The 25,304-nt window shown below is 42.3% G+C and overlaps 1 protein-coding gene and 1 long non-coding RNA gene across 3 annotated transcripts in view; one reads left to right on the top strand and one right to left on the bottom strand.

The window, feature by feature from the left end:
- The window catches only part of LAMB4 (laminin subunit beta 4), a 47,548-nt gene extending 22,244 nt beyond the window's left edge, over window positions 1-25,304 (bottom strand). The window contains exons 1-17 of the mRNA XM_053943176.1: window positions 25,271-25,304; window positions 23,877-24,034; window positions 13,340-13,475; window positions 11,641-11,714; window positions 10,825-11,013; window positions 10,613-10,676; window positions 9,858-10,072; window positions 8,666-8,786; window positions 7,749-7,937; window positions 6,964-7,143; window positions 6,164-6,273; window positions 5,628-5,707; window positions 4,502-4,652; window positions 3,439-3,570; window positions 2,562-2,747; window positions 1,252-1,373; window positions 428-548 (exon numbers count right to left, since the gene is read on the bottom strand). Of these exons, the coding sequence (XP_053799151.1) occupies window positions 428-548; window positions 1,252-1,373; window positions 2,562-2,747; window positions 3,439-3,570; window positions 4,502-4,652; window positions 5,628-5,707; window positions 6,164-6,273; window positions 6,964-7,143; window positions 7,749-7,937; window positions 8,666-8,786; window positions 9,858-10,072; window positions 10,613-10,676; window positions 10,825-11,013; window positions 11,641-11,714; window positions 13,340-13,475; window positions 23,877-24,034; window positions 25,271-25,304 (2,262 nt within the window). The remainder of the gene's footprint in view (window positions 1-427; window positions 549-1,251; window positions 1,374-2,561; window positions 2,748-3,438; window positions 3,571-4,501; window positions 4,653-5,627; window positions 5,708-6,163; window positions 6,274-6,963; window positions 7,144-7,748; window positions 7,938-8,665; window positions 8,787-9,857; window positions 10,073-10,612; window positions 10,677-10,824; window positions 11,014-11,640; window positions 11,715-13,339; window positions 13,476-23,876; window positions 24,035-25,270) is intronic.
- On the top strand, window positions 15,860-22,660 carry LOC128788252 (uncharacterized). 2 transcript variants are annotated; one of them, XR_008431001.1, is made up of 2 exons: window positions 15,860-16,595; window positions 21,598-22,660. It is a non-coding gene; the product is annotated as an uncharacterized LOC128788252 (long non-coding RNA). The 2 variants fall into 2 exon arrangements; XR_008431000.1 differs by lacking the exon at window positions 15,860-16,595 and adding an exon at window positions 16,602-17,186.

Here is a 25,304-nt window from a genome sequence, read left to right as displayed (position 1 = left end):
CCTGATTCCCAGGAAGTACGCGACTAATTTTACTTTTCCAATATTATTATTAAAAATATCCATGATCTCAACAAATTAGAGATATTTTAAAAAACCTACGTGATGAGGACCTGTACAAATTTATATTCATAGCCACAGCATCTTATTAGCATATCTATATGGACTGTGTTCATAATCAATGAGCAAGAGATAGAGATACATGCAACGTATGCAACAAGTATGACTTGCATTGCTCCATGAAAATGTAACCAGATACAATTCTGCCTTTCCATACAAAAATATGCAAACAATGCCAATGGAGAAAAACAGAAGCTGAATTTCTTTTAAAACACACTATACATTATTTAAAATATTTCTAGTAAGTCTGTAAAAAAAAAATCACTGTGTATAAATACAACCTCAAGGGACTTGTGACAGAACTACTCACTGAGTCAATCAAGATGAATGATTTTGCCTTTTTGTCAGAAGCAGGGAGCTGAGAAAAATACACATCCACAAAATATTCTGTTCCCGGCTCCAGACAGACTGGAGTTTGCAGAATTGCAATCCTGTTTAGCAGAAATGAAGCACAGTTATAGCCAGGAGTCAGGACATCAGGACAAGGCCAGTTTTACTGGATGTTATGAGCTCTCCCTTCCCTCTGTGCCTGCAAACTGACGCCTGCAGCCTGGAGCAAGCCCTGCTGCTCTGAGGAGCACACCCAGCCCCATGCTTGTGGACTTCGGGAAAGCTGCAGGACTTCCTCCAGATGATTCTCTAAGTGCAATTTAATTTTGGGGAAATTAAACTGAAAATGGCAGGTTTTAATACTTCTAGCAAGAGATTATGCAACTCACTGTTCATATTCATCCTTTCCTGTCCCTATTTGATCAAGACATTGGTCACATCCTCTTAGCTTCTCTCCATTCTTTACACAGGTGCAAGCTGAAAAGCTGGTTTTGAAATAGACTAGGACAGTGAATTTAAGGCAATATTTCCTTTCTATACTGAAGCAGTTGCAGTTGGATCTTCACCAGAGCAACCAATCTCAGCTGGATCTCAGGCTGCTCTCCTGGATTTGGCAAACCTTTGCCAGATTAAGGACTGTGGCATCTTCCTTCGACCCTATGTAGTATTGTGGTGTGCCAGCAACAGAAAAAGCCACACATGTTTCTGATATTCCCACTATCCACACGTATGTTGCTCTGCATTGTTTCAGTAAATGATTTGTACACAGAAGATCTACAGGCAAAAAGACAGCAACAGCCAGACCTCTTTGTAGCTGGGAGAGGCAACTCATGTGGCTCCTGTGAAAGGACCTTGTTTTTGCAGTGTTGACCTGACAAGATACCAGCAGGCTGGATGGCAACACTTGCAAGCCAGTCTTCCAAGAGCTATAAACAAAAGACAAAAATTATGGCTATATTTTGTATCGGAAAAACCTGCTTTCTCTTTGCAAGTGTTAATGAAAGCCATCTGAATCACTGCACACTGCAGTGACAAGACAGACTTTCTCTTTATTCTTTACAGCACTGAAAAACAATGCTATTTGTGAAAAATTCTTTGTATTTGCAATAGCTAATGAAAAGCAGAGACGGAAATGGGACCTCAGCTGGTTCAAATGGAAACAGCTCTGTTAGAGTCATTGGAGTTGTTTCTTTTCTTAGCACAGTGTTATTCTGGAGATATCTGTCATTAGCTGCCTTCTCACACATATAATAAGAAATAGTAAACATAAAAGGCTTTGTAACAAATGTATTTAAAACCCAACTTTTCAATCCTTAGACAGAAATGCTACCTCAAACTAGCCCACTGAAAAATTGTTCCCATGTTTTAAGACACTGGGAGATTGTTTTGCCTCAGAATGCCAGTCAGAGAGCAGAACACAACAGACAGCAGGAAAATCTTGAGTTGTGGGACTGTCCCAGAGAATTAAAAGAGTAAGGAGTATACAAAAGCTGGTACCAATAAAACACTTGCGTGTGTTTTTGAAGACATGGGTAAGGACCTGAGTTTAACCAGATTTGGATTAACAGATTTCTCTAGACATGTCATCATCATTAAGAAATCTTCTCCAGGCAAAAAATAGTAATTTGGCTATTTTCCTACAATTTTCACACATCTCAAAGTCCAGCTGGAACAAATGGGAAGCGGGATGCCTGCAAAAGGCCTGGATAAGTATCTACGCAGATCACTCCTGCCTGTACACATTTTCCTGCCCAAAAAAACCCAGCTAGGAATACAGGATGCTTGTCTAAAAGGAACTGCATTTTCCATGTGTTTGATTTTTGAGTAAAAAAGTCCAGTCCAAGTAAAGATGCCAAAAGAGAAACATTCAGAAGATGAAATCTTGGCCAATGCTTAGAAAACACTTTTAGTGACGATTTTTCATATTTGAGTGGAAAGGGTTAAGGGAGTCAGTGGAGAACATACTGGTTGGTAAGGCAACTTGTAACTGGGTAAAAAGCCAAGCAATTTTAATTTTAGATATAAAGAATAGGACAAGTTGCTCATCTTATTATTCACAAAATAGACCCTGCACCTATCACAACATCACAAGACTCACAAGACATCACAAGTACCTCAGGCTCATAACGAACTGTGATATCAAAGTCCATAGCAAAGGGAACATTGCTGATGGCAAAACTCAGCCCAGCTCCGCTGGGGATGCGGGCAAAACCATGTCCTGTCCACGTGACCGCCCGACCAGCTCTGGGCTGCCGGAATACCACCGCCAAATCCGAGTCCTGTCCAAACTGCATCACACCCTGCGAACACACATTGACATTTTCAACAACACACACAGTCAAATTACAACAAAAACAAACTCAGAAAAAAGAAAGGAAATATTTTTGCTACATTGTTTACTTATTTTAGCCATCAGTCTCATTTTCTGAACAAGCTCGAGACTGACAATCTAAGAATTCTCTCAAAGGTAGGATATTTAGGGGTACGTGTAAAGGAAAGCTTCCTATAACTTTGCAGCAACAGCAATAAGAGTGACTACAGTAATCTACTCACCTCTGAATATTTGGCTTCTCCAAACATTCATATTGCAAACCTTAAACAGAGTAAGCCTGATTTCATACATGGCTGGACCATTCCATTATAAGCGGGATACATAAATATCAGTACTTAGTACTTACAATGGCTGCATTTAAGTGCAGAAGGTACCATGCTAATGTCTTGGTAAACTTGTTGAAAATTATCTTTCATAAGGACTTTTCCAAAAATTAATGGAACTTGTGTCTACAAAAGCCCTGGACATATCAGATCAAGCCTGTCAGCGTGAATAATAAAATGTCTAACCCAACTGTGTACCAAAAAATTGATTCGTGTCAGGATTGTAATGTCTAAGACTGCAAATCCCATGTACTCAGGCATTTGCTTGCCTTTTGTTACAAAATAAAATTTTATTATTTAGTGTAAACTTAAGTAAGTACTCAAGTACTAATTTACCTGTTCCAGTCCAGATTTTCTTGCAGTTCGTTTCTTGTTCCTGTGTAACACAATCTTTCCATTTTCAATCACGAACTCATAGCCTTTCTTCTGGAAGTAAATGTCACATCTTGGAAGAGTGCTTGGCTGAACCTATGAAGTAATAAAAGAGGAGCAGCACTGTCTCAACAATGTTGAAGGGTGGTAAGCAAGTAAATGAAAATCCACATTCTTAAAACAAGATCTATTCTCGCTGGGAGAAACTCTAAACTGTGGCCCAGCAGCTGCTGGAAACCTTTTTCCCTTGCTCCCTTAAAATTAACTTGCACTTTTCCCTCATAAGCTTTGTCTCAGACATCTGTTTTCCATTTAATTATTGGACTGTAGTATAATTACTAATTGTGATTATAGCTAGATATTTGTGGATGTGAGCTGCAAATAAACAGTTTTTAAATTATTCTGTATCTATAGTTTCTGTATAACATGCCAGAGAAAAAAATGTTAGCAAAAGCATAGACAGAGGAAGGGATGTATTCCAGGCTTGCACTCAGCATGGGGAATAACTACCCCCATGCTGAAGGGGGGGAAAAAAAATTAATTTTTCTAAAAACATTACAGATAGATGCCAAATTCTTGAGGAAATTAGGCTACAATCAATGCCATTATATAAGGCAGCAGAATTAGTCCAATGGAGCAGAGAGTAATTTGATTCTTCCCTTGTTGGCGATTCCCAGAAATAAAACATTTTATGAGAGCTATTGGCAACTCAAATACTTTCCTCTAATTTAAATAATTAAATTTATTTCTCTAATTCACACTAGACCAGCCTGCACTTGAGAAGCAGCAAGGGCAGCATTGCAGGCCATACCACACTGTAGTGACTGTCCCTTTTTAACAGCCACAGTTATGGAATAGTCATGTCCATGAAAAGCAAAGGCAAACTGATGATGGTCAAGGGACTTGCTTTGCATTTTCCTGCTAAAGAACAAGCCCCAAACAAGGGCTCTCCTCCTCATCCTTAGCTCCTGTGTCACCACCGCAGTGATCCCCTCTCAGTACAATACCTAAAAAGCCAAATATCTACCAAGGGTGCAGAGCCAGAAAGGGGCTTTGCATGCTCAGCTTCATAAATGTAATAGTCCAGGGGTAGAAAGAAGTATCCTGGAGCTGGCTCGTTGCACTGGCGGCTCACGATGTTGGGCAGACACTCGCACTGACCATCCTTCAGCGAGCACCTACGGGAGGAATTGGAAAAGGGAGGATATCAGAGTGGCACAGCTGGGTCCTCACAGCATGAGGGCAGCTCACACCCACCCTCATTCCACTTTTGCTTAATTTCTCCCATTGCTGGATTACCTCCATTACTAAACTTCTTCCTATCACCCATCTCCTCTGTTTCTGATGCTGGATTTATTCAATGCTACCTTTCCATGACTTCAGAGTTCACAACCTCCTTTGTCTTTGTCTGTTCCATACCTGAAGCACTGACCCTTTTGTTACCTGAGCATCTGTTACTGTCTATTCCTGTATCATTTCTTGTATCTTTTTCTATAAGAATCACTATATCACAATTCTTAACAATTCTTAACAATCTGTCACCCACAATTATGGAGGCAGGGCATGAGATCAGAAGGACCTTTGAAATGATATTGAATGTTTTCATATGTTTACACATATATTTTACACACCAGGTGATTTACCTGCTCACAAGGAGCTGCTCTACAGCATGGAACTGTGCGCTCCTCTGTCTGAAGCCTAACAGCAGAAGTGAAGACTCCTGCCCAACAGATTTTCGGAGGAGCCCAACTGAAACCAACCTTGCTCCTAAAATTTTACATTTTAAATAGGACCCAGAAAAAAGAATTCTAGCATTTAAGGTAGGAAGCTAAGTTAAAAATCTCACCTCTAACAGTCTAATTTCTAATAATATTAGGGCCTCTGGTTCTCTCAAAGTATATGTTTTATATTTCATATTAAATACATCAAGGCTCAACCTGATTTAAGGTTGGCTTCAAAGGAAATAGGTAAATCTCCTTACCACAAATAAATTTCCAAGATCTCCCCCCAACTTTACACTGTTTGTATATGATGAAATTCCATCTACATTATATTTTCCTATTTGTACTGTGACTGTATTAACCTAATCAGAAAATCTAGCCTAGTTTATAAAAATTAAAACCAAGAAAGAACTTGAAGAACTTTTAACTTACAAGTTATTCTGGGATCCACCAATATCACAGTCACATGGAAAACAGCCATACAAGCTGCTGCCAAGACCCCAGTATCCTGCCTGGTATAAAAAGAAAGGTTCTTTTATGGCAAATGTTTAAGTATGCAAAGCAAAACAAAACTTGTTCTGCTGGATGAACAATAGAGCACTACTGTGCTTGGCCATGGGAGATTGCTTCTCTTACCAGATAGCAGGGCTGCTCCGCCACTGCAAGAGCCAGATATTTACCCACTTGTACAAGCAAATTGCTCTGTAAACAGCTAAGATGGATCAAGGACATAATTTTGTATTTCCTTTCTTTCCTGAGACTGTTCCTCCCCATGCAATTTGATTACACAAATATTTGGGAGCAGTGAAAGAAAAGCAGACATGTCAAGGCAAATTGGGAGCATACAGCTACAAAATTATTTTGATTTTTGACTAATTGTTTACTTTTCTGGCAATTAAAAAGTGTGGGATGGATGAAGAGACTTCCAAAACCACACGCAGAAGTGAACCCAAAAACTGAGTACATACAAGGCATTTTTCACAGCGCTGTCCTGTGGTGAACCTCTGGCAGAGGCACTCTCCCGTGGCAGGATCACAGACAGAGAAGGGCAAGCTGCCCAAGGGATCACAGTTGCAGGCTGCAGGGACAGAAAAGTGCAGTTACCTCTGCAGGCCCCAGTGACAGCTCAGGACTGGCATTTACATTAGATGTGGCATCAGCATGACAGGCAGTCTCCATCCCCCACCCAAACACTCTGCAGATGAATGTGCCCTGGCACCCTCCAGCCCTCAGACAGCCCTTGGAAATGGACAATTTCCTCCGTGGGTCCCTCTCTGGGGGAGCAGAGGCACTTGGCAGTGGTTTGCCAAGTGCTGTGTGCTGGTCTGCACTTTAGTCCTTGTGTGTGGCTGAGCACCTGGTGTGGGCATAACATGCTCACAAAACCACAGTGCACCTGGGCAGGGGTGGGATGTGTTTTCACTAAGCCTTTCTCAGAGAAATGGTTGGCTGGAAGTTCTTTTGGCAAGGCAGCAGCTCCTGTCATCTCAATATCCCTTTTCAATTAAGTTGCATATTTAATAACCCTTCTATTAACAATAGCCTGATCTGTTATATTATACTATGAACTCTTAAAGTGATTTTGCATTGTTTCAATCTTGGATGCTGCACCAGAAACCCTGAATTTTGTTGACATTAAATTACAGTAGGCAACTGTGTATTTTGTGACACAAGTCACAAGAGCATTAGTGTGTGGATCTGTGCATTCAACTACGTCCATGCTTTAAAAACGCTTTGGAAAGGAGACTAGAAGGGGTGGTTTACTTACGCTGGCAGCCCAGGGGGTCGCTGCTGCTCAGCCCGTAGTAGTTTGCCTTGCACTTGTCGCAGCGAGCGCCCTCCACGTTCTCCTTGCAAGGGCACCGGCCCGCGACCGTCCCCAGCGTGGGGTCCGTGCGGCTCTCGCACACGCCCTCGTGCAAGGTACCCTCGGGGTCACAGTTGCATGCTGCAGGCAGGGTCAGGGAGACACACAAAAACAGCACATGTAGAAGTAAGCATGAAAATGTAATTACAGAGCTGCTGGTAATCTGCCCTTAGCTCCTTAAGGACTTTTCATGCCAATCAATTGCTACAATTAAATAACACTCAGAGCATTTTCTCTATCTTATGTTAATGAATTTACGCCATCTTTCAGAAGAAGAGCTTTCATGTCTGAATGATTATTTTTCTTGGATATGGCAGGTATCTGGCAAAAGTTATTTACTCCTCCCATCATTTTGGAGCCTCTTCCATAATTGCTGAAGGTCACAGAAGCAACATCACTACTGCTATTCATATTTATATTGACCTTGTTCAAGAAAAATTATAGCTTTGCTGGATTTCTAAGCTCTATTTAGCAAGGATTTGGAATATGCAGCTCTTTTCACAATGCTGGTTGGAGGATACTGTCATGCACTACTTAGTAGGGCAGTTTGGATGTTACAGGTTTGGTAACATTTTTACAACCATGTGGACATTTAAGCAGGGGGATGGCCATAGGGCTCAGAGCAAAGGGAACCAGAACAACCTTGTTTTGAGTCATTCTTACAGAAGTTAAAAAGGGAAGCTTACGGAGGCACGGCTGAGGATCTGAGATGACTTTGAGTGGATCCTGGTAAAAGGAAGGTTTGCACCTGTCACAGTGTTGGCCAGTGGTGTTGTCCTGACAGTCCTCACAAACGCCACCGCTGACCCCACCGCTGGCCAGGTACACGGCCATGTCAAAGTGGCATCTGCTGGAGTGGCTGTTGCAGTTACAACCTGAAACCAAAGCAAACAGTGGGGTATTTCACACCATGTAAATGCTACATTGTTGTTGTCTACATTTGACACAGGGTTACTGGTTACTTGTCTGATTTCAGTGCCCAGCAAGATTATTCCCAGGCCTTGTGTTTTACAGCCGGGGGAAAAAAAATTGGAGTCTTCAGCCAAAACAATATCCTAAACTTGGAAATGCAGGTGAGTGTGCCTGATATGCAGTGGGGAACACTACTCTGCTGAAGAAATCTCTAGCTGGATATCTGTTACGGATCCTAATATATTATTCTTGTGTATACTGCATTACTCATTATTATGGAAATAAATAATTTAGCCTTGTCTAAATTCTTTCACTCACATGAAAAACACTGTATAAACCAATCAATGATCTTTTTTGCATTAGCTGCTTTTTGCCCTCTTTATTGTGGTTTTGTTTTTTTTTTTTTTTTTTTTTTTGGGGAGGGGGTGTTTTTGTTTGTTTGTTTGTTTGTTTTGGTATTTTTGTTGTTTTTGGTTTTTTTTCCCCTCTGTATGAAAAATAAGAACATGAAACAGTTTTTCTTCTTGTAGGATAACACAGCACCTGTGGATGCAGGAATCTGTTTTTCTGGATGAGGCATGAAAAAGTCTCCCTTCCAGAAAACTGGCCATGCCATTATGAATTGAATGGACTAGGATTGTGCCATACCCACTCCTGGCTATTAAAAAGGAAAATATCATGCTTGAGTTACGTTTGCAAGCATTATCTTGTGTCCCTTCAGCTGGCCTCCAGGGAGCATCGTTGTAGAAATCTTTACATCTTTCACAAGAGAAACCTTCAGTGTTATGGTGGCAGACACATCTCCCATGGACCTGTAATGTGGTGAGAACAGAGAGAAGATAAGGTGACGAGAGGAGAGGAGAGGAGAGGAGAGGAGAGGAGAGGAGAGGAGAGGAGAGGAGAGGAGAGGAGAGGAGAGGAGAGGAGAGGAGAGGAGAGGAGAGGAGAGGAGAGGAGAGGAGAGGAGAGGAGAGGAGAGGAGAGGAGAGGAGAGGAGAGGAGAGGAGAGGAGAGGAGAGGAGAGGAGAGGAGAGGAGAGGAGAGGAGAGGAGAGGAGAGGAGAGGAGAGGAGAGGAGAGGAGAGGAGAGGAGAGGAGAGAGATATTTGCTTAAGATATGTCAGCAAGATCAGGAAAATTTGAAGCTCTTTGGCTCCCTCAGCTGACATAATTTTCAAATATTTGAGTAAAAGATCTGGAGAATACTCCCAAATATTGGCCAAATAGTTTTAAAGCCACTGAGCAACACTTAGAAAAAAATTGCTTATAGAGATGTCAAAGGAGACATCAACATTTTAAATTATTTCTCTCTCACCCTACATGTCTTCATATTGTGATACATATTTTCCAGAAGAAAAAAACTCTTGTTCCCAGAGGGAAAGAACTTGCAATCATATTCCTGGAATTTTTAATAATCCATTTTTCATGGGTTAGCTTTGCATTATCAACTAATAACTATTAGTTATTAGTTCAACTATCAACTATTCTTTGTGCCAATGCCTCCTCTCCCACTGCAGAGCCTCCAAGCCCAGCTGGAGTGTGGAATGCACCCAACAAGTGGCCATTCAAGTCTGCACATGTCACAGGATACTTACTGCATTACATTTGCACCATTACAGCTCTGGAATTTTGCTGCTATTACCAACACATCTTGTCCCAGTTGCTTTTGAAACACCACAGTAGTGCCAACAAAGACAGCTTCTGTGCATTCCAACCCCAGGTTTTAAAGGAAGAGTATGCATTGAAGCATTTAACAACTAGCAGTTGCAAATGGTCAATCCAAAGATTATCAGATATCTTCCTTCAGCTCCCTCCCTCCATCTCTTCCTTCTCACAAAATACCAATCGAGACTCCCCTTTTTGTAGACAGCATTAAGGACGCACCATCCCAGACTGATGGAAAACATCTCCCCGTAAGTTCTGCATGGAATCACACTGGCTGGCATGGCCATTGCAAAAGCAGCTGCCCTGCACAACCATCTCATAGATGGCATAGTAGTACTTCTCATTGGAATCACTGTGCCTCCTCCCAAGCAGAACATCTCCAAGGGTGTGGAGTTTAGTAAAATTGATTCTTAGGTTTGTCAATGTAATGAGATCTGTAAGGAAGGAAAGAAGAGAGACAAGGAGCCTGAGTTCAGTCTAAAATGAACAGTATGAAATCTTCAGCTTGAATCAGTCATCCAAGAATTTTCCCATAGTGAAGAAATAATGAAAATGATCCAATACTGGCCAAGATCAGTAATGCCTACAGTGGCAGTGCAGGGACCCACTCCAGACACAGCTGCATAAGTGTTAGCATCCTATTTGGTATAGCTCTGCATTTTCCCAGCCACTGTCTTTATGGGTTCATGTGTACCTCTGGGACTGCTCTCAAAAAGCAGTGTGGATTGGGCTTGAATCCAGAGGGAAAGACAGTTTAGTTTCATGGATGTGCTCTGCAGAGCTTTGCTGTTTGCCCCCAGGGCTAGTGAACAAGACTGGCCCATTTAATTGATTAATACAATGTGCCCCTAAGGTCTTTAGGTACCTAATTTTCAACATCATTGACTTACACCAGCTGAGCTGTTGACCCTTTCAGTGTACAAAACAAAAAATACCAGCAAAGTGTCTCTGGACAAAACATGTGGTGTCCATACCTTGGATATATGGCACATATGGATTTTCTATTTCAAAGCTGGGATCCAAAGCTTTTAAAACAACCTGCAAAACATATCAATAAAGCTCTAGAGATGAGATGAGCAGCCACCAAAGGGATCAAAGGACAGGTCTCTGCTTTTAGCAGACACAGACAAGAGACCTTTAGTTTCACAAATGATTTGAACTCATACAAACAGACACTTGACAGTACCTCGCCTTCAGTGGAGGGCTCGATGTCTGAATATCTTGAATCACAAACAACATCTCCAACACTTTTTGCTGGACTAGAAGAGATGTTGGGGAAAGAAGCTGCACAATCATGTGCAAAATATCTAAACACTTTCCAGGTCTGACCAAAATCGGTAGAGCGCTCAACCAGCATTGCTGCAGGCCGAAATGTCTGCAAGAAACATTTCAAGAACTCCCTAAGTCGGCATTAACAAGACACTTCAGGGGTTGTTACATTGGTATTCCTCTTTGGAGGATGCTAAATTTTTTTATTTGAGAGTTTATAGGCTCGTTAAGGTACTGTGATGGTTACAGGGGTCTCTGAAAAAGCTCATTAGAACTGCTCTCTAGCAAAAGGGAAAGGTAACATTTCATACAGATGTGTGATTACTTTCTATGTAAGGAACTTTACCATAACAATATAGGAATTTAGTACAAAAGAAATTGTAATCATCTGGATCAGAATAGATATGCATGAACTGAACTAAATTGAAAGAGCAACTGCAGTTCAGATATGTCCTATATTTTTGGAGTTTAATTTTGCAAAGTATTTTTTCAGTTTTAATTCCTGGATTTATAGAAAATAGGACCAAAAGGCATAGGAATAGGAAGCTATTCAGTCTATCCTCCACCCCTAAGGCAGGATCAACTATAATTTAACCATACTTGACAGGTGTTTATCTAATCTGTTCTTACAAACCTGTAAAGATGGAACTTTCATTGCCTCTCCAAGCAATTTATTCCTGTGGTTAAGTAATTCGTGTACGACATTACATAAAAGCTCTGCTAAAAGATGTACCTTAAAGGTCAGGATAAGATGGCTGAATTGGAATAAAGTTTCTAGGTCCAATCTAATGCTGACATGGTCAATGCCTGAAAAGAGAATGAAAATGAAGTGCACAATGTGTACATTGAAGGGGTTGCTTCAAAACATTTAAGTTTCCCATGGGAGATTTAAAGATGCCTTTTCCAGCAGAACAGCTAGACCCTTTAGGGCATCCCCTGTGCACAAACCCGTGCAGCTGGACCTCTCTCTCTGGGGCAATATGATGTGCTGCCTTCCTGGCACTGTCACCAGCAATGCTGGTGACTGAGACTGCAGGAGATGGCTGAAGGTCCTGCTCACATAATTCAGACTGTAAATGATGGTCATGGTAGTATTCTGGGTTTGTGTGTTCCAGTTAGGTTTTTTTTTTTTTTAATCCATTCAAATAATTTACTTATTGCTAAGAAAAAAAAAAAGAGAACTAATAAAATGAGATGTTTTCTTTATGCTAAACAGAACTGTTAAACCCTTCTATACTTCCAGATGTGAAATTTGTCATGAGCAGAACTACTGCACTAGGCATCTTCCAAAACTGCAACAAATATGGAAAAAAACTCCAGAAGTCACACTCTCAGTAGAGAGTTCCAGGAGCTCAGCTGATATCCCCATTGTTCACGTCTGCATGCACCATCTCAGGACTCCTGCTGACCAGGCTGTACATGAGACCTCACCCCAGAAGAAAGATAGAGGGAACAAGGAAAGCTCCTCTCATAGTTGGCCTGCAGCTTTATTGGCAGTGGTGTCCAAAGCCAGTCACAAATCCTTGCTAAACTCCATGAAAAAACAAGGCTTATGGATTTTCAGTTGGATACTCAAAATAGAGGTAACATATTATCTTATTTTTCTATGCCTTAATTTCCAACCAGTCAAATGCTTTTCGCATAATCACTGTATGTCAAATAAGACAGAGTAAATGTTATTCCTCCTAGCATGTCTTCCCAGAGAAGCTGTATGGATACTATCTTCATCAATTCTGGAATTGCATACATCCTCAGCAAGTTGAAGAGGACACCAAGCCTAGTGGTGCTGTTGACACATGTGAAGGATCAGTGACCATCCAGAGGGACCTGGAAAAGCTTGAGCTGTGGGCCCCTGGGAGTGTGATGAGATTTGTCAAGTGCAAGGTGCTACACCTGGGTTAGGACAATCCCCAGAAAAAATACAAGCTGGGGGATGAATGGATCAAGAACAGCCCTGCAGAAAAGGAACTTGGGAATATCAGAATAAGGGAGCTGATAGCCAGACTTTTTTTTTTTTTTCCCTAAACTATTAGTTCTTTAAAAATAATTTTTTAAAAAATGGATATTTGTGTTTTACAGACTGTCTTTACATTACATCTGTAGACAAATGTATATTTTGCCCCAGATGAAAATTCTCTGTCACGGCAGACACCCTGTGGAAAATATATGGCTTTCATGTATAACCCAGCTTTGCCACGCATCCTCTGGTCAGCTCTTGGAAGTGCTGAGTTTAAAACTTGTCCATAGAAACACAGACTTCCTAAATTCTTATCTTGCCACACAAAAATGGGTTTAAATCTCTCAGTATTACCTAATCAAAGAACAGATGCAGGTTTTTTTCATCTCTTCGTGAAGGCAACTTTGTGAAAGCAAATTATGTAAAGCAATCCCGCAGTAACATTTTGCAATAATATTTTCTCTAAGGAACTTACCATTTTCTGACTGCCACCACTTCTTTTTCCTTTTGGGCTCAAACGTTGTGATAACATTTTCGATCATGTGACTGTTGTGCTGGGTATAGAGATTATATGGGTATCTGGAATCACAGAGAAAGCACTTCTCTTCAGCCTAGAAAACAAAATGAGCAGAATAAAAGCTTAATTTGGATTCTTCACTAAAAATTAGGTGGATGTACATATATTTCTGCCATTGCAAGGCTTGAACCTGTCTTGTTGCTTTGGATGCCTGTGCTTTTAATCACTCAGGTTTTTCATAGACAAGCCCAAGAGAACCTTTGTACGTACGAAGCATGGTACGTACATGCTTCATATACGGTCATGGTCTTCCCCAGGTACTTTATAAAAATTACACTTTTGCAGTTGTGGAGAAAGGATCTCAGTAAGACCAAGTACCAGGTAAGTAGTTGGTTTGGGATGACACCACCACTCTGCCCACTGTCAGTGTCTTTTCTAGCGTAGGGGAACTGGGAAACTTTAAAACCAATGCAAAGGAGGAAAATCAGGATACCAACAGGATACAAGGGTCTTATTTGAAAATGTTACAAGCAGAAGATGAAGGTAGTAATGATTATCTGATATCTCAGTTCTGAATGAGAGGCTGTGATAGTGAGGGCAAGGAGTTCCTGTTTAAGGTGATAAGATGGGGATTGAGCGGGAGAGCAGGAAGAGGTGACAAGGTTAACATGCTGGGCTGGGAGATGGCCTGTGCTGAGCCATGTGGAAAGCCTGAGCAGCTATCACAGCCAGCAGGGTCCCAGGGAAGTGCTCAGCAGGGTGGGCAGGGGTGGACACACTGCTCAGACTGACTCCAGGAGATTTGGGCAGAGTGTAGTGTGAGGATGCAGGAATAAGCCCCAGCAGAAGGTGATGCCCAAGCTGTGTGCCTGGCTGGTGGGGACAGTGGCAGGAGGAAGAGGGGATGACACAGCACCCCAGAGGGAACTGAAGGAGGAGGCAAGAGTTCAGTGTCCATGGCTGGGAGGCTGGAAATTACCTAGAAGGAGATGGGTGGAGAGGCACCCCACTTAGCACACTCAGGATCCACAAAGAATTGGGAATGGTTTTAACATCTTTGCATTCTGAAATCACCTGGGAATTACTTGCATTTAAATAAATTAAGAGATATAGATTTACAGGTATAACTAATGTATTTTAAACATGGTAATTATGTCTTATATTCAGTCATTCTGTACTACACTTGACAAATGTATGAATGCATATTTTAGAAGATCAGAGAGAAAGTAAAAAAAAATACTCTGTCATCTCATTTCACAAAGATCTGTTAAGGAGAGCTCAAGTTGTTGAAGCAGTTGGAAGACCATGCACACTCACACTCTGGTTTATATAGATATACAATATGACACTGGGGCAACTTATGTTTAAGGTTGCTCCATAAGAATCTGCTCCAAAGGACAAGCATGTGCCTGTCCATGTCTGGCAGATCTCATTTGCTTCTGAATTGTGCAGCTTTATACTCTCCTGTTTTTTCCTTTCAAAACATGTGTATGAAGTAAATCCAATCATTGAGCTAAAACACATTTAAGCTACATTGTAAAAGCCATAAGACATATTAAAGACTAAAAATTATTTGTAGTGCTTCTTTCCAAACACAAGGCAGTTGAATTCTATTTTTTTCCCATCTGAATCCCAGCTAAATCTTGGCTTTTGGTAGCTTGCCACGTTGACTAATACCCACTTTCATGAATAAGGTTTGCTTTTATGAAATCTGACAAAGGTCACCAGGAGGGGAACAGGTAGAGAAAGAACTTTGGTTTACAAGATGCAAAACTTCCTGGTCTGCCTCCAGCAAAGAATCCAAAATGTGCTGGTGAGAAAGCAAATTGAAAGTGAAGTGGCACTCTGATGCACTGTAGGTGACAACACATTTAAGGCAAGATGATGGAAAAGAACACATTGCCAAAGCATCTCTCTCTCTCTCTCTCTCTCTCAAGCTCTGCAAAGCAGCAGTTTGTATCTTTCACCCACTTCAGGAGACAGCCACCAGAGGTCAAGATATGTTGAAGCAGCTTTAAATCACAGGGATTATTGCAGAACAGCTGCTCCTTTTCATGAGTCTGTATTTACATGATTTAAAGGATAAGTACAGGCAAGTGAAAATATTAATTTTTTTATTGCTCTTTGATCTCCTCCTAAAAAGCAAGAATAAAAGGCAATCGTCCAGCTTTAGGGCCAGAAAAATGATTCAGGCTATTTTAGCAAAGGAAAGAGATATTTATATTTTGCAGAAAACTGTGGATACAATGTCCAATTTGGAGCAGTGCTTTGTTACATGTCCATACTTTACTCTGCAAATGTGTCACAACATTAAGCTAGAAGGTCATAAACTGTAATTCTTTTCAATTGCTTATAAATTAAGCTGTATTTTAACTTCCTCTTCAGCCTAGGCTGTTATTTAGTGACAATTTTTTTATTTGTGACAATTTATTAGCTAAGTGGGGCCAAGTCCACCAGGACGTAAACAAGGGTGTGATAAACTGTGGTAACTTGTTTGTTCATCAAAAGAATTGGAATATTAAAGGAGGAAATATAAAAATTAAAGTATGATTAATCACCATATAGGGAGCTTTTTGTAGCTTTTTTGCAGACACAGGCTAAGGATGTCGGGGGATGGCCGGAGCTGATTATGAAATCAGCGACCACCAGGCAACGGCCACCGGACTAGACAACGTAGGAGTACTCCGGGTATGCCCATCACTGTCCGGAGCCGATTGTGAAATCAGCGATCACCTGCCTCGACACAACGCAGACACGACGCAGAGAGATGCTCAAGCTACGCACACTGCTATCGCAAAAGACACGAATTAAGAAACCTCCAAGAAACTATAAAAAGAAACTGAATAAGGGAGTGGGGTGTGGGGCACTGCAGTGTGGGACACTGCAGGAGGGGCGGTTAGGAGACCCCTACCCACCCAGCGCTGTTTTGCTTGCTACTGCTTGCTGTAATTAATAAAATTCTAATTGACCTTAAAAAGGCTGAATCAAATTATTCGCCTCAATTTATCACAATTTGGTGCCGTGACTCGGATAAAGGAAACCCGGGAGGGAGGCCCCACTAGGGTGAGGCGCCCCACCGCCTTTTTGCGGTGGACCTAAGGGGGGGCTTCCTCCTTGGGCCTTTACCGACGAACCTAAAACTCAGTAGCAAGCAAAGGTACCCCCGTTAATCTTTGTGCACGAAGAACCGCGGAAGAGTGAACACGCAGGAAGCGTAAGTAGCCCCCAGTGGGTGGTGGGCCTCTTTTCCCGGTGGGTGGTGGGCCTCCTTTTTCCAGGGTTGATTAAAACCTGCTGGATTGAGGGATTAATATTCCAAGAGCATCCAGGGTTGATTCAAACCTGCTGGATTGAGGGACTAATGTTCCAAGAGCATCCAGGGTTGGGGGACGTAGGAGGGGGGGAGCTGCACCCCGCTCGGCGTCGAGTTACCCTCGGTGGGGAGGCTCCTGGGTTAGGAGGAGAGCAAGCGGGCCTAACCCAGACGCGGAGGTGGACGGCGTCAAAGTTCCTGGGGCGGGGGATCCCCGGAGAAACTTCCCCAAGTTTCGGCTTACTAATTTAGTATAAGTGTATGTGCTCAGTGGGCCCCGTACAAGCGGGCTCCGGAATGCGTGTGCGTGTGAAAAAGACGGTGGGCCCCGTACAAGCGGGCTCCGGAGTGCATGTGGAAGGGACAAAGCCTCGACCCTGGAAACGGGGTCTTTAAGAGTCGTTTAGGGGTGTGTAGTCCCGGAGTGATTGAGGTGAATAAGAAGACACACAGGGCGAAGCCCCGGTTGAGAAACAGAGGCGCCGGAAAGACGTGAGTAGTCCGGTCCGCTCGGTCGCTCGGTCAGGGGTGGGAGTCCTGGAGTGTAGCAAATGCGAACGTGTGTGTGAGAGGGGAACTGGCAGCTCAGATTCCCCAAGTGAGTGTGGACCCCATAGTAGTGCGTTTCCCATATCCGGCGACGGAGTGGGCCACGAATTGGGGGAAGCGACTGTCGTATTGTTTGTGTTGAGTGTGAGAAGGCACTCTAGAAGATGGGTCAGAGAAAAAGTAAATCTGCTGAACCCATGGGTGGGAGAATCTCGGTAAAACTTCCACTAGGCTTAACGGTAGAGTATTGGGATGCCTTTCCTTCTAGAAAAGGAAAAGATAAGGTTAAAATGATCCATTATTGTATGGAAATTTGGGGAGGTAAACAAATAAGGGGAGACCAACTATATTGGCCCGTATTTGGGTTGTTTGAGGATTGGATCTGTCAAGCTCTAAATATATATGTTAACTCCAAAGAGCCCTTTAACCAAGAGGAGAGCGAATATGCAGCTCTTTGGATAGTGGGAGAGATTGAAGAAAGCTTTCCAGTTGTATTCAGGGGTGGACCCCAATACCCCAGAAGGGGAGACACTTTTGAAGGTGCATTTTGTAGTCAATTCTTGGGTAGACATTCGGAAGAAGTTGGAGAAATTAGAAGGATGGCAAACAAAAGGATTGGATGAGTTGTTGTGAGAGGCTCAAAAGGTGTGTGTTGGGAGAGAGGATGAGAGTTTTAAAAAGCAGTCTGGAATCGTGTTAGCAGCAGTAGGGGGGGACAACAGAATCCCCAAAGGGGAACTGGAGGTCAGTCCAGAGGTCGGACTGACGTCCAGCGAAGTTGGTTTGAAGGGAAGTCGAGAGGTGGAGAGAGCATTGTTTGTTTCTATTGTGGGAAGAAGGGACACATGAGGAGAGAGTGTCGGCAGAAGATTGCTGATGAGGAACAGTTCAAAGAAGATTAGGGGGGTCGGGGGCTCTATCTGCTGGGGACAAGAGAAAGAACAGAGCCCCTGGTAAAATTAAAAATAGGTCCCCAGCAACGAGAATATGAGTTCCTTGTGGACTCAGGGGCGGAGAGATCAACCGTCCAGACCCTTCCCCAAGGGTGTAAGATTTCACCTGAGATAATACAGGTGATTGGGGCCAAAGGGGAACCCTTTGGAGTACCTGTAATTAAGGATGTACTCTTAGAAAGTGATTCTAAATTAGGAATTGGGTCATTTTTACTAGTTCCAGAAGCAGATTAAAACTATATCCTCTCTGAGTTGAAGACGAGAAAAAGATTAACCCAGAAGTTTGGTATACCCCCGACAGTGTGGGGAAATTAAATATTGAACCCTTTGAGGTAACTATCAGGAACCCAGAAATCCCTGTCAGGATTCGGCAATATCCCATACCCAAAGAGGGGAGGGAAGGACTAAAAACAGAAATAAAGAGACTTTTGGAAAAGGGACTTTTAGAACCCTGTATGTCCCCTTTCAATACCCCCATCCTGCCAGTAAAGAAACCGAATGGCAGTTACAGATTGGTGCATGACTTGCGGGAAATTAATAAAAGAACAGTTGAAAGATTCCCGGTCGTAGCCAATCCACATACTATTTTAAGCCAACTTGGCCCAGAAAACCAGTGGTATAGTGTAATAGATCTTAAAGATGCTTTTTGGGCCTGTCCCCTTAAGGAAACCTCTAGAGATTATTTTGCTTTTGAATGGGAAGACCCGGATACACATAGAAAACAACAACTGAGGTGGACTGTCCTTCCCCAGGGGTTTACCGAATCCCCAAATTTATTTGGGCAAGCTCTGGAACAAATATTGGCAGAATATTCACAGGGGAAGGGGATTGTGCTTCTACAATATGTAGATGATTTATTAATTGCAGGGAAAGAAGAAGAAAGAGTAAGGGAAGAAACTATAAAACTCCTAAATTATTTAAGCCTTAAGGGACTCAAAGTTTCAAAGTCGAAATTACAATTTGTGGAAGAGGAAGTTAAATACCTCGGACACTGGCTGACTCAGGGGACTAAGAAATTGGATACTGATAGAGTCCAAGGAATACTTTCCCTGGAAGCCCCAAAAACTAAAAGGCAGGTTCGGCAGTTACTGGGACTTTTTGGGTATTGCAGACAATGGATTGAAAATTTTAGTGGGAAAGTTAAATTTCTGTATGAAAAATTAACAACAGACGGGCTATTAAAGTGGAGCCCTGAGGATGAGACCCGGTTAAAATAATTAAAAACTGAACTGGTCAATGCCCCGGTTCTCAGCCTCCCGGATCTAAAAAGACCATTCTTTTTATTCATTAATTTCAATGAAGGGGTGGCATACGGGGTGTTAGCCCAGGAATGGGCTGGAGGAAAAAAACCAGTGGCATATCTTTCAAAGCTTCTCGACCCTGTTAGCCGAGGGTGGCCTGCCTGTCTGCAATCGATAGTGGCTGCTGCCCTTTTGGTAGAAGAAGCAGGAAAGATAACTTTTGGGAGTGAACTGAAGGTTTTATCTCCTCATAACATTCGTGGAGTACTACAACAAAAAGCAGATAAATGGATAACAGATGCCAGACTCCTAAAGTATGAAGGCATCCTAATTTCTTCTCCTAGGTTAAGTATTGAAACCACAAGCTTACAAAATCCAGCCCAGTTTCTATATGGGGAACCAGTTGTGGGACTAACTCATGATTGTCTTTTGCAAATAGAGGAACAAACAAAAATAAGACCAGACCTCGAAGAGGAGGAATTAGAGGAAGGATATCGGTATTATGTAGATGGGTCCTCTCGGGTCCTTGAAGGGAAAAGGAAATCTGGGTATGCTATTGTGGATGGGAAAATTTTTAAGAAAATAGAATCTGGTCCTCTTAGCCCCAGCTGGTCAGCACAAGCATGTGAATTGTATGCAGTACTCAGAGCTTTAGAACTACTAAAAGGAAAAGTTGGGACCATTTATACTGATTCAAAATATGCTTATGGGGTGGTTCATACATTTGGTAAAATCTGGGAAGAAAGGGGTCTTATCAATTCACAGGGAAGGGGGTTGATACATGGGGAATTAATTCTGAAAGTGCTCCAGGCCTTGAGAGGTCCGGAAAGAATAGCTATTGTTCATGTAAAAGGACATCAAATGGGGATGGGAAACTCAGTACGGGGAAATAACTTAGCCGACCAGGAGGCGAGAAAGGCAGCTCTAATGAATTTAAAACCATATAAGGGGGGGGTCACACAAAGGAAAGATTGCTCCACTTGTGGAGCTGACTTAGAGGAAGAACCATGTTGGGCTTGCTGGGATGCATACGGGATTGATTCGATACAGTGTGCCTGTGATAACCCCCAAGACAAACATTGCCGGTTCCATGAACCCATTAACCATGTGTTAGCCTTCACGGTACAGGAAAAACAAAAATTAAACCAAATGGGGGTGAAGGAAAAAGAGGGAGGCAAGTGGATACTACTGGATGGGCGGGAGGTACTCCCAAAAGGAATGGCAATAAGGGTCCTGCAAGCAATTCATGAGAAAACCCACTGGGGAACTCAAGCCCTGGTTGACCAATTTGCAATTAAATATATGTGTATAGGGGTCTATAATCTTGCAAAACAGGTAGCCCAACAATGTTTAACCTGTCAAAGAATAAATAAACAACAATTAATAGAAAGACCAATGGGCGGAAGGGAACTGGCACAACGACCCTTTTCACATATACAAATAGATTTTACAGAATTTCCAAAAGTGGGGAGGTATAAATATCTATTGGTACTGGTAGACCACTTAACCCATTACGTGGAAGCTTATCCTATGGCCCGAGCTACTTCGAACACTGTGGTAAAAGTATTATTAGAGCAAATTATCCCCCGGTATGGATTAATTGAGTGTTTAGACTCAGACCGGGGACCCCATTACACCTCTAAAATTGCAAAAGATGTCCTGACAGCTTTGGGGACTCAATGGAAATATCACACCCCATGGCATCCACAGAGCTCGGGGAGGGTGGAAAGAATGAATGGAGAAATAAAAAAAAAAAAACAAAAAAAAAAAACAAACAAAAAAAAACCAACTCACAAAGTAAAATGCTAGAAACAAAAATGTCATGGGTTAAGTGCCTACCTCTTGCCTTATTGAACATTCGAACTCAACCCCGAACTGATGTGGGAATCTCCCCATTTGAAATGCTATTTGGAATGCCTTATGATATGGAAGCCCCCACAGATCACCCCTGCCTAAAAGATTCTCATATTAAATTCTACATTACCCAAATTATGAGCAGAAGGCAGTAATTGAGGAAGAAAGGAGTATTGGCACAGAGACCACCTCTGGATATCACAATCCATAAGATAAAACCAGGGGATCAAGTACTTATTAAGTCTTGGAAGGAAGATTCCTTAACTCCATGTGGGGAAGGTCCTTTTCTTGTTTTGCTTACCACAGAAACGGCAGTCAGGACGGCCGAAAAGGGGTGGACTCACGCCAGCCGAGTGAAAGGCCCGGTTGCCACAAATAACCAGTGAAGAGTGACTAGCCAGCCTGGGAACTTGAAAGTGACTCTTAAGAAAAACTAATGAACTCTGTGGACATTATCCAAATCAACCATAAGGGGAAGCAAAGGGATACAATTACAAAAGACTATATAGTGATTTGTAATAAGGAAGGTTGTGGAGATTGTTACCCTTTTGTGTGCTTTATATGTAAAATTTGCCAAGAACGGTGGTGGGTCCATTGCCAGAGGGGAAGACCACCAATTGGGGTTTGTACTGAGTGCTATAAAACTCAGCGAAAACTAACTGAAACTGTGCTAAGGATAGGAGAATTGGAAAATCAGTGGGTCAGTTTTGGATCTGAGTGGTGGGAAATATTCTTGTTTTCATACTAACGAGCCCACTTCATTTGCTGCTCAGATAATAAAAGGGTGTTGTCGAAAGGAACTGAAGGGGATTCCTTGCAATCCACCTCTGGTCAAAGATAAGAACTGGGAACAGTACAAGGCTAGGCAGGAGCGGAAAAGGGGACGCTCAGGCGAGTACTGCTGCTGCCGAGAAGATGGTTTACCTCGCGGCTCGAAGCACCCGAGTCGGCGAGCGAGGCAGAGAGGAAAAGGCCAAGCCCCCTCTAAGTGGAACAATGCTGAAATGCTCCAACTATTGCCAGCCGAGTACTAGGATCCCTCAAAGGACCAGTCTAAGTGCCTCCGAAACACCAAGGGAGCAGCAAGCCAAAAAGGGGAAAACAGGATATTACGTAACAAAAACAAGGCTAGGACTCCACCCTTATTGGCAAATTATTAGTTTTCTATCGCTCTGTCCTAATGGTGTTTCTAGTCAGAACAATGCTGAACACTTTACTTCTAGCCTACGAAGCAGCAAAGCGATTTGATGAACAAAATGGTAAAAGAGAAAATGGGGGATTGTGATAAACTGTGGTAACTTGTTTGTTCATCAAAAGAATTGGAATATTAAAGGAGGAAATATAAAAATTAAAGTATGATTAATCACCATATAGGGAGCTTTTTGTAGCTTTTTTGCAGACACAGGCTAAGGATGTCGGGGGATGGCCGGAGCTGATTATGAAATCAGCGACCACCAGGCAACGGCCACCGGACTAGACAACGTAGGAGTACTCCGGGTATGCCCATCACTGTCCGGAGCCGATTGTGAAATCAGCGATCACCTGCCTCGACACAACGCAGACACGACGCAGAGAGATGCTCAAGCTACGCACACTGCTATCGCAAAAGACACGAATTAAGAAACCTCCAAGAAACTATAAAAAGAAACTGAATAAGGGAGTGGGGTGTGGGGCACTGCAGTGTGGGACACTGCAGGAGGGGCGGTTAGGAGACCCCTACCCACCCAGCGCTGTTTTGCTTGCTACTGCTTGCTGTAATTAATAAAATTCTAATTGACCTTAAAAAGGCTGAATCAAATTATTCGCCTCAATTTATCACAAGGGAATCCTCATTTCTGCACATCTTTCATACACCCAGTGGTTCTTCCTCATCACTGCAGCCAGGGAATAAGAGGCATCCATCTGGTCAGACACATTTTGGATCTGCTGACCCACATGGTCAAAGCCTGGACCACAGCATTGGCCCTACCACCTGCTCCACCTGGACCACACCACATGGCCCTACACACCCACATGGCCAAAGCCTGGACAGCATTAGGTCTTCCCTTTGCAGAGGCAGTTTTCTGCTTTCAGCAACATTGGCCTAATTTCAGATCAAAAGAGAGGAGAGTGTATGGTGTCAATCTCTTAACGGGCTGCCTCAGGTCTCAACACCATATGGGCATGTCCTCTGGAGAAGGCCCTGCAGCCTGTGGGACCCCTGCACTCACACACACAGACCATGGGCTTCACCTCTGGGGCCTGAGTGGGAAGAGGACTTGCAGAGCAAAGCTCCTTCAGAAATCCCTGTGCTCAATCCCTGTGCATCTCAGGGATGTTTCTCCCCCTTGAGAGGATACGCATCACTGTGGAGGCTGTTTGCTGCCAAACCCTCCATATGTGCAGCGAGGCACAGCCTTCCACCAGACTTAGTATCACACTGTCTGATAATTATTCAGATAACTCCCACAGGAACTTCCTAGTCTGGGCAAATTCCCTATACAGATGAGAGTAAGGTTAGTAGGAAGAGTGAGAATATGGTTAGTAAGAGGAGTTCATTTAAAAAGTTTATTAAAAGTTTATTAAAAAAGAAAGAGCAAACCAACCTCTAGGTAGCCTATAATGCAGTACTTCTGAGGGCTGTTCATCCCACAGGTTGACGAGGCTGTCAGTTGCTTGCTGCGGCCCTGGAGAAGGTCCCCAAGGGCTGGGTGGCAGGACCCAGCATCACAGTCATGCTGTGTATGCTGGGGTCTTATCAGCACTGAGCATATAAGAAGATCAAAGAAAGATTAAATTGTTCTGTGTAGACAGCAGTATTCTCCAGACAAAATCAGTTAAATCCCAACACAAGCAGAAAACTTAATTATCCTTTGCCTGTACCCCTTTTGTCCTTAGTTACACATTTTTAAAAGAACTTCAGTAATGAACATACTGCAAAATAATAATAAAATATATAGCTAGCATGTTGCAAATCTATGCTAAAACTTAAATTTTCAGCACATTACTTTTTAGTAGAAGTGCCAGTCTGCCATGAGCAATAATTTATTATGCTTTCTGCCCTGACATACCCATTGCCAGCAATCCTATAAAAGAACATTAAGCATTTCTATTGGCTATGTGGACAGAGACAGATTTGAATGAATTCCACTTATTTCTGTTGAAATAAGTGTTCCAAGTTACAATGGTGGAAATTAGATCAGGATTGAGACCAGGATTGACATTAGGGGTCCCTTAGATTTTCTTTTAATTTGCAGTGAATCCTTAGTCCAGTGTCAGAACCCTCTCAGACCCCATGGAGTGGCCATTAATAAATAAAAAGAGTAATTCTGAATTCTCTGAATAATTGCAGGACTTCTTCTTTGTTTTTCCTGAAACAACTTTCAATATCTTCCCCATTATATTAAGACTTCCCTTACAGGGTTTTTTCTTATAAACAAGTTCTGTCCTGAAACTCTGCAAAGGAATGGGTACCTTGGAGGCTATATCCATTCAGCTTTACTTGGCTCAACTTGTTAGAAAAGGTGCAGTTAAAAAACCCAAACAACTGATACTTGAAAATCCCACAGAATACTAGAAATCCAACTACAACAGTAAAAATACAGCATTTTATAGTCAAATTTCAGTCTATGGCTCAAGCTATAATTCAGATGATAAGTGACACTTGACTCTTTAGATGTAAAGCAGTGCCAATGTTTAGTTAGCCTGCTCTTTCTAGTTATACAAATCCATGCTCATTATTCATTAGCAGATGCTGACTGCCCCTTTCAGGACCTGAATCAGACTCAATTACAATGTGTATGTTTTCTTTGTTCTTGAAGATTTCAAATCTCATTTGTCCCTCATTGGCAGGAGAATGGGGAATAAGGATTCACTGTCAAGTGTTTCTCAATAGCATTTTCTTAAAAGAAGCGCTTTAGCAAAATCTTGGAAATATTATCACATGATAATATTTTAAAACTGGTCTGAGTCACTGAGTCACTGTTTAATCTGTACTTACTGAGGTGTAACAGGATGGCCAGCCCCAGCCTCAT

Source organism: Vidua chalybeata, chromosome 5 (genome assembly GCF_026979565.1).
Source record: "Vidua chalybeata isolate OUT-0048 chromosome 5, bVidCha1 merged haplotype, whole genome shotgun sequence".
Lineage (NCBI taxonomy): Eukaryota > Metazoa > Chordata > Aves > Passeriformes > Viduidae > Vidua > Vidua chalybeata.
The sequence above is the reverse complement of the archived record's forward strand: the minus strand, read 5'-3'. Positions and strand labels throughout refer to the sequence as shown.